The sequence below is a fragment of the Olea europaea genome, unplaced genomic scaffold (genome assembly GCF_002742605.1).
Source record: "Olea europaea var. sylvestris unplaced genomic scaffold, O_europaea_v1 scaffold3245, whole genome shotgun sequence".
Taxonomy (NCBI): domain Eukaryota; kingdom Viridiplantae; phylum Streptophyta; class Magnoliopsida; order Lamiales; family Oleaceae; genus Olea; species Olea europaea.
This window is the reverse complement of record NW_019251327.1, coordinates 12,105-21,792: the sequence shown is the minus strand read 5'-3', so window position 1 is coordinate 21,792 and position 9,688 is coordinate 12,105. Positions and strand designations below refer to the sequence as shown.

General features: G+C 35.8%; 1 protein-coding gene across 1 annotated transcript; it reads right to left on the bottom strand.

Moving 5' to 3' along the window:
* Positions 1 to 6,270: 6,270 nt before the first annotated feature.
* LOC111385660 lies at positions 6,271 to 7,831 on the bottom strand. The gene is made up of 4 exons (XM_023010078.1): positions 7,730 to 7,831; positions 6,878 to 7,587; positions 6,565 to 6,727; positions 6,271 to 6,468 (listed from the first exon to the last, which is right to left on the bottom strand). The coding sequence occupies exons 1-4, from the start codon at positions 7,829 to 7,831 to the stop codon at positions 6,271 to 6,273; spliced, it is 1,173 nt and encodes a 390-aa protein (XP_022865846.1).
* Between the last annotated feature and the right edge of the window lie 1,857 nt (positions 7,832 to 9,688).

The following is a 9,688-nucleotide window of genomic DNA, read 5'->3' as shown; positions in this document are numbered from 1 at the left end:
TATCCTGTTAGATAGTTTAAATTTCAAGCAGTTTTTCCATCCAATTGACACTTGATAACAATGCAAGTGTTAAATAACGTGTCAAAAATCAAGTTACAAATAACAAAGTTCAATCGGTAAGAACCTTGCTACATGTACACTATGGTGTACACACTTTAGTTTATACTTTACCACTTGACATTACCCTGTGGGACAACATAAATTTTAAATAACTATCACATCCGATTGACACTTGACAATAGTGCGAGTGTCTAGCAACATGTCAAAAATCAGTGTACATATTGCAAAGTTCAACCTGTATGAACCTTGCTACTATACACTTTAGTTTATACTTTGCCATGTGACATCACCCTGTTGGACGGTTTCAATTTCCTACATTTTTTCCATCCAATTGGCACTTGAAAACAATGCAAGCATCAAACAACATATCAAAAATCAGTGTACAAATAGCAAAGTTCAATCGGTAAGAACCATGTCACGTGACACTACCCTGTCGAACAGTTTAAATTTCAATTAGCTTTCCCATCCAATTGACACTTGACAACAATGCAGGTGTCAAACAATGTGTAAAAAATTAGTTTACAAATAGTAAAGTTCAATTGGTAAGTACCTTGCTATATATACACTATGGTGTACACTTTAGTTTACACTTTGCCACGTGACATTACCCTGTTGGACAGTTTAAATTTCAAATAGTTTTCCAATCCGATTGACACTTGACAACAATGTATGTGTCACACAACGTGTCAAATATTAGTGTACAAATAGTAAAGTTAAATCGGTAAGAACCTTGCTACATGTACACTATAGTGTACACTTTAGTTTACAATTTACCACGTGACATTACCCTGTTGGACAATTTCAGACAGTTTTTCCATCCAAATTACACTTGATAACAATGCAAGTGTCAAGCAGCGTGTCAAAAATCGGTGTACAAATAGTAAAGTTCAATTGGTAAAAACCTTACGACATATACACTATGGTGTACACTTTAGTTTACACTTTGCCACGTGTCATTATCCTGTAGGATAGTTTAATTTTCAAATAGTTTTCCCATCCAATTGACTTTTGACAACAATGCAAATGTCAAACAACGTGTCAAAAATCAGCGTACAAATAGCAGAGTTCAATCGGTAAGAAGCTTGCAACATGTACATTATGGTGTACACTTTAGTTTACATTCTGCCACGTGACACTACCCCGCTGGACAGTTTAAATTTCAAACTGTTCTCCCACCCAGTTAACACTTGACAACAATACAGGTGACAAACAACGTGTAAAAAATCTGTTTACGACTAGCAAAGTTCAATCAATAAGGTCCTTGCCACATGTATGCTATGGTGTATACTTTAGTTTATACTTTGCCACGTGACATTATCCTGTTGGACAGCTTAAATTTCAAACGATTTCCCCATCCAATTGACCCTTGACAACAATGCAAGTATGAAGCAACGTGTTAAAATTCAGTGTACAAATAGCAAAATTCAATCGATAAGAACCTCTCTACATGTACACTATGATGTACACTTTAGTTTACAATTTGCCATGTGACATTACCCTGTTGGACAGTTTCAAATGGTTTTTCCATCCAATTGACACTTGACAACAATGCAAGTGTCAAACAACATATCAAAAATCAATGTACAAATAGCAAAGTTCAATCGGTAAGGATCTTACTACATGTACTCTATAGTGTGGACTTTAGTTTGCACTTCGCCACGTGATATTTTCCAGTTGGACAGTTCAAATTTCGAACAGTTTTCCCATCCAATTGACACTTGACAATAATGCAGGTGTTAAACAACATGTAAAAAATCAGTTTACAAATAGCAAAGTTCAATCGATAAGAACCATGCTACATGAACACTATGGTCTACACTTTAGTTTACACTTTACCACGTGACATTACCCTATTGGATTGTTTAAATTTCAAACAGTTCTTCCATCCAATTGACACTTGACAGCAATGCAACTATCAAATAATGTGTCAAAAATTAGTGCTCAAATAGCAAAGTTCAGTTAGAAAGAACCCTGCTACATGTACACTATGGTGTACACTTTAGTTTACACTTTGTCACGTGACATTATCCTGACGGATGGTTTAAATTTCAAACAATTTTTTTCGTCCAATTGACACTTGGTAACATTGCAAGTGTCAAAAATCAGTATACAAATAACAAAGTTCAATCGGTATGAACCTTGCTACATATACATTATGGTGTACACTTTAGTTTACACTTTTCCACGTGACATTACCATGTTGGAAAGTTTAAATTTCAAATAGTTTTTCCGCCCTATTGACACTTGACAACGATGCCAGTGTTAAACAACGTGTCTAAAATCAATGTACAAATAGCAAAGTTCAACCGATAAAAACCTTGCGACATGTACACTGGAGTATGTTCGCGAAATTATTTCTTTCGATTTTAAACTATCGCAAGTGTACGGTTCTTTAACAAATAATAAAGTGGATTAAATGAGTCCGAATATCGTCCCACAGACATTGATTAGTTCAATTTTACCTATCGTCGCCTTAACCGAAACAATAGAAATTCTTGATATTTTCGTTAACTAAATTATGATTTAATAACCGACTTATAAATATAAAGCCTAAATTAACTAGATTAAATGCGTGATTATAACTAAATGCAAGTTTCATAAAAATGTGATAAACGAAATGCGTACTAGGACCCCAAATCCCCTTGTATCAATCCCCTTTAATTCGAATTTTATAAAATTGACAAACGATTCAATTATGAAGACCAATATTCTTAATTTGTTTAACAATCTCTCTCAAGTAAAATTAAACCTATTTTTACATGCGACCCGACTATATTTCTATGACGGATGTGAACATATAAAAATGCATTAAAGATTTATGAATACTTAAAGATCACGTAAAGCATAGCGGTATATTTCTATCCCCTATCGAACTTTACGATAATTAACATAATATCTAACTTATTTTCCGTCTCTCGAGGGTAAAACAAGCCATAAAGCTCATACAACTATTGCGCACATAATTGTAGAGAAAATAAAATCCATGCCAATCATTCAATAATTAAAAACATGTTTTAACGTCAAATTCATAAAATTCAAGATTAAGGGTTCATAATATAAGGTTCACGCAAATCCTAGCACATGAAAATCTAGCCTAACATAATGGAAAATAAAGAGAAAAAATAATCAAAACCAAGGAAGAACATCACCCAATTGATTCTTGAAGTGAAATCTTGAATCTTGAAGTGGATTGCCTTGTTTTTGCCTTGTTCTTCCTCTCCAAATCCTCCAAAATTGTGTATATTCCCCCTCTTTTTCTGTAAAAGTGGCGTCCCATCATTCTGGTCGAGTTTATTTTATATAGAACCCTAAAAATCTCCTTTCCATAAGAGTTTCGACGAAATAAGGAAACTGCTGAATCGTCCCCGAATCTTGTTCTATGCGACCACATAGGACATTTCTATGCTGTCGCATTGAATAAAAGAATTTGAGAAAAAATTCTCGGGAGGCTTCTATGCGACCGCATAGAATTTATACTATGCGATCGCATAGTTATACCATTCTTTCCATTGGACAGCTTTTAGAATCTTGGTCGTAACTTTCTCTCCTGATCTCCGATTGAAGTGATTTAAAGTGGATTGGGAAGAAAACTCAAAGATCTACATTTTTGATACAAATAGACTTCCTCAAATTCTGATGTTTACTATGTCAAAAATGGATCTCAAGTAGAGACTAAAAATCACAAGCATCGCTTTTTCGCTAATACTTCGATCATATTTCACCTTTTGACTCCTTTCCTCATCCGATTGACCTCTAACACTCTTGAATCTTCATTCCATTTCCCATCTTATCTATGGATTATTTGGAACTTGGTCCCCGAACTATCACTTTGCTCCATTTTAGTCTTTTTTCGGCTCTTTTCTTCTGAATTTCACCATGTTCATCGGTGTTCCCTACAATTCACAAATATAACGAGATTAAGTCACAATTCAATCATTTTGTTCATTATTAAGTCATGTTTGTTACCTAAATAAGTGTGCAAAAACACACTTATCAAACCCCCCAAACTTGAACTATTGTTTGTCCTTAAACAAGATAGTGACTTAATTCTGAACAAACCTGACTTAATACCCTGCCGTGGCTCAGGATTGGACTAAGTATTTGACTTTATGAAAACTTATCAGTGCAAAAATGGCATCAACCTTTACTTGTTAAATGCAAATCGACGTGTGTGTGTGTGAATTCATACCAACATATCAGGTTCATCCTGAATTTGAGTCCCGAACCCAAGTGGTCAAATGTATCCTTACTCACTTGAGAGATACTCAACCCATCAAACTTATTCTTTTCACTCAACTATCCTAGGATTGTGTTTTAAAATTAGGAATTTACATAGTCGTAGTCCTTACCCTCTCGTAGTTTGGATTGATCTCACTATCACAAGTTTACATGTCAACAAGTGAAGGCTCTCCTAAGTTTGATTGCTTTGACACTCAAGATTAAACTAGGTTACTTGCCTCGCCTTAAAGGTATAGTTTCTTCAACCAAATGTCCAAGGGCTTTTCTTTATGTTATTTCCTCTCTTTTGTTTTTTTCACTTTTCTTTAATTTTTCTAATTTTCTTTTTTTTTAATATCATTATCATCTTCTCATTTGCTTTCTATATAACTCCTTTAGCGAGCTTTAGGCCGATCACTCCCAAACCAGTTGGTTTTAGGGCACCAGGTTTTAAACCTTTGCAGGCTTATCCACTTGAGTTATAAAGGCTCGATCAGATGACTTTTTATTAACCTCTTTCCCTCTTGCTTTCTATATAACCCCTTTAGCGAGTTTTAGGCTGGTGACTTCCAGGCTAGTTGACCTTAGGGCATCAGATTTTGAAATATCCTTACAGGCTTACTTGCTCGGGTCATAAAGGTATGAAAAGAAGTGTCTTATTCTCACAAATTAATTTTATGCCCTTATTGTTCTAGCATTTAGTTTCCAAAACCAACCCCTAATTTAAGATTTTCACCTAATCTTTACCTCACTGGAGCCCCCGCTTATCTCAATGTTTCCTATAATAGCTCAACCAATTCCAAACTGTCTTAAGGTCGTTTACGTGTTAATTCAATAGAGGGTTATCATTATTTTCCTACTTTATGCTCAAAATCCAGTCATTCACCTAACATGTCAAGCATGAATAGCGTGCATAGATAATGTCAAGTATTGCATCACAAGTATTGGTTAATCTATTCAGCACTCTATCGAAAGTTTATGAATTATACTAGTCCAATAGTCACATCATAGCCGACAAGGCTATCAAGCCCACACAAGCATGCAAAAATGGAAATATAGTAGACTGAATAAAATGCAAAGATTTTTTTTTAACCCTCATCAAGCACATAATATGCAGTCATGAAACATACATATTGATGAATATAGGCAAAATGATTAAAAGATGTTCGTGTCCAAGATTATGTCACCCACCCTCAAACTTAGATAATACATTATCCTCAATGTGAAGATGAAATAAAAGTGTAAACGGACATAACTGAAGGACAATAATAAACTAAAAGCGCAAGATGGGGTACGAGTACTTCCCTGATTTATATGGAGGTGGTGAATGAAAATTAGGACTCGCAGTGTTTCTCCTTTCCCTATGACATTCTTTTTAGTGACATCCTGTAAAAGTGCAAAGTATGCATATTAGTTCACATGGTGTAAACAGATGCAACTGAGGCAAGAAATAACCTACGTAGTGTACAAATCACACAAATTTGCTTCAAGGTGCATGTGTACATTGTTGGTGTGCAGAATGCATAATTTATGTCTCAACATAAGGTTTACATCACAAAAATGTGAATCACCAAAGAAACTTTATTCAAAACGTGCACTTTGTTCAATTGGACACATGATTGACTAAAATAGGACTTCAACCTCATGACTCGTGCTCAGTGCATTGGGACTCGTGTAGACCATGCCTAGACTCCATGTGATAGGGATGCATGATTGATGACCTAAAACTATTGATAATGCTAAAAAAATGGAAAGTTCCTAAACTATTGCTAAACGAAGTAAATGAAAGGATAGAACGTTGGGTTGCCTCCCAACCAGCGTTATTTTATAGTCGATAGCCCGACTTTTGGCCTAGGTGCGTTATGGCACTTTAAATATGGCTTGGGAGGTCCTGTATAGTTTGTTCAATAAGGTCTTGTTCCGCATTGAAGTTATCTTCCACACTTTAAACCTGTCCTTTTTTACGTGGTGTGACTCTCCCTCATCATCCGTTTAAGACTCCACGGTGTATACCTCGATCTCCTTTGAGTTAGTGAGAATGGATTGAGGGTGCATCATATCAGCCTCCTGTATGTCTGGCAGTTTCTTCAACTCATAATTGTAGGGGATTCCTATGTCAATCACATCAATCTGGAAACAGTTGTCTGGCTCGATGAGATATTTCATTACTTTGAAAACATTAAAAGTGGCCTGCTCCTCACCCAGTCTCAGAGTCAATTATCCTTGTTGCACATCTATGAGAGCTCTTGCAGTAGCCAAAAATGGTCACCCCAATATGATAGGCACGTCCTTGTCTTCTTCCATGTCCAGAATTAAGAAGTCCGCTGGGAATATAAGTTTATCCACTTTGACTAATACATCTTCGATAATCCCTCGTGGATGTGCAAGTGATCGATTAGCTAGCTGTAGAATTATTGTAGTTACTTTAGGCTCTCCCAATCCTAGTATCCTGAAAATAGAGAATGGCATCAAGTTAACACTCGCACCAAGATCACATAAGGCTTTATTAAAATAAAAATCACCAATTGTGCAAGGGACAGTGAAACTCCCTGGATCTTTCAATTTTGGTGGAAGCTTTTTCTAAATTCTTATGCTGCACTCTTCGGTTAGCATTACTATTTCATGATCCTCCAGCTTGCGTCTATTTGATAATATGTCCTTCAGAAACTTTGCATAGCTGGGCATCTGGAATAGATCATCAGCCAACGGGATGTTGATGTGGAGCTTCTTGAAGACTTTCAAAAATTTCTTGTATTGTTGCTCCATTTTGTGGTTTTTCAACCTCTGTGGAAATGGAATTGGAGGTTCATATGGGTTGACTATAACTGTTTCTTTATTCCCTGCTTTTTCTGAGCTTTCCTTTGCAGTAGATGTGTTTGGTTGTTCATCCTGCTCCACAGTTTCTTCTTCTACAGAAGGTGTATTCTCTTTGTTCTTGACTGGCCTTTTGACATGCATATCAGGTAGTTGCACTCCACTTCGAGTTGTGATGGCCTTGGCATGCTCTTTTGGGTTGATTTCCGAGTTACTTGGTAAATTTCCCTGTGCTCTTCCAGTCAAAGCTATGGCCATCTGTCCCATTTGAGTTTCCAAGTTTTTGATGACAGCATTCTGGTTTTGCAGAGTGATTTCGGTTTTCTCCATGTACTGATTGGTCCTCTCCATAAATTTCCCGAACATATCTTCCAATTGAGGTTTTTTCTCTTGCTGTTGAAACTGACCCTGAGGCCTATTCTGATTCTGGTTGCTCCAAGGGAAATTGAGATACTTCTTCCAACTGTTATTGTATGTTTCCCCATATTGATTATTCTATTGGCGTTGCCCCCATTGTGCAAAATCTATCTGCTTAACTCCTTGCATTAAAATTGGACATTTTGATGTTTTATGCTTAGCTCCACATTCTTCACAGCTAAACTTCTTATTTTTGTGCTGTTTGTGATATGCTTTCTACCTTGTGAAATAATGAGTCCATTTTAGCAGATATTGCTGAATAAGTATCGACCTCATAAACACCCGAAGGTTTCTTCTGAGTTACCCGCTCAGATGCCCACATCGCTGAAGTAGTTACGATTCTTTCAAATAATTCTAGTGCTCCATCGATTGTTCGTGTAGAAATTTAGTCATTTGATGATGAGTCCACCATGCTTTTGAAGTACGGGAGTAAACCTACATAAAAGAATCAGATTTGGGTCTTTTTGTCAAACCCATGTTGAGGGCACTTCCGGAGCATATTCTTGAATCTGTTCCAGGCTTCGTTAAATGATTCGGATTCTCCCTGGCTGAAAACGGATATTTCATGTCTCATTTTAGCTATCTTGGCTGGTGAGAAGTACTTCGTGCAGAATTTGTGAGCTAGGTTGTTCCAAGTAGTGATGCTTGCAATAGGAAGCAAATCCAACCATTCAAGTGCCTTATCCCGCAAGGTGTGTGGAAAAAGCCTTAGCCTAATAGCATCGTCCGAGATTCCTTGATATCTGAAGTGTTGACACATATCCAAGAATCGAGATATGTGTGTATGTGGATTTTCTTCGGCTCTGCCATAAAATTGATGTCCATTTTGGAACAGCTATATCACATTCGTCTTCAATTGAAAATTGGCTTGCCCAAACGGTGGATACACAATGCTGGACTGGCTTTGAATCACTTGAGGAGTCAAAAAGTTGCCCAAAATCTTATTTCCTTCGTTCACTGTCTCTCCTTCATTGGCTGGGATAATAGGATTGTTTAGTTCGTTAGCCATTTACAATTTTACTTCTCGGTTCTCTCTTTGTAGTCGATGAAAAGTGTGTTCAATTTCAAGATCGGCCGGAATCAATTCTCCTCCAGTGGATCTTAGCATGCAAATTTAAGAGAAAAATAAGGGTAGCACTTAGATATTAAAAAAATAGATCGAATAATAAAAACAAAACAAAGACAAAAAAAAAAAGAAAAAAAACTAAAAGAGAAACTAAAATTAAATTTCAAATTAGTGCCTAGAAAAATAAAATTAAACTGAACTCAATCCCCTGTAACAGCGCCAAAAACTTGTTCGCAAAATTATTTCTTTCGATTTTAAACTATCGCAAGTGTACGGTTCATTAACAAGTAATAAAGTGGATTAAATGAGTTCGAATATCATCCCACAAAGATTGATTAGTTCAATTTTACCTATCGTCGCCTTAACCAAAACAATAGAAATTCTTGATATTTTCGTTAACTAAATTATGATTTAATAACCTACTTATAAATATAAAGCCTAAATTAACTACATTAAATGCGTGATTATAAGTAAATGCAAGTTTTATAAAAATGTGATAACGAAATGCGTACTAGGATCCTGAATCCCCTTATATCAATCCCCTTTAATTCGAATTTTATAAAATTGACAACACGATTCAATTATGAAGACCAATATTCCTAATTTGTTTAACAATCTCTCTCGAGTAGAATTAAACCTATTTTTACATGCGATCCGACTATATTTCTATGACGGATACGAACATATAAAAATGCATTAAAGATTTATGAATACTTAAAGATCACGTAAAGCATAGTGGTATATTTCTATCCCCTATCGAACTTTACGATAATTAACATAATGTCTAACGTATTTTCCATCTCTCGAGGGTAAAACAAGCCACAAAGCTCATACAACTATTGCGCACATAATTGTAGAGAAAATAAAATCCATGCCAATCATTCAATAATTAAAAACATGTTTTAACGTCAAATTCATAAAATTCAAGATTAGGGGTTCATAATATAAGGTTCATCGCAAATCCTAGCACATGAAAATCTAGCCTAACATAATGGGAAATAAAAAGAAAAAATAATCAAAACCAAGGAAGAACATCACCCAATTGATTCTTGTAGTGAAATCTTGAATCTTGAAGTGGATTGCCTTGTTTTTGCCTCGTTCTTCCTCTCCAAA

Bases quoted from the DNA above. Each gene is read 5' to 3' on its own strand.
- LOC111385660 (XM_023010078.1), bottom strand. From the start codon at position 7,831: ATGTGGGCATCTGAGCGGGTAACTCAGAAGAAACCTTCGGGTGTTTAT. The intron at 7,588-7,729 runs GTAGAAAGCATA...CAACGCCAATAG, and splicing joins TGGACTCATTATTTCACAAG to AATAATCAATATGGGGAAAC. The intron at 6,469-6,564 runs GTGCCTATCATA...GGTGAGGAGCAG, and splicing joins ACATGGAAGAAGACAAGGAC to GCCACTTTTAATGTTTTCAA.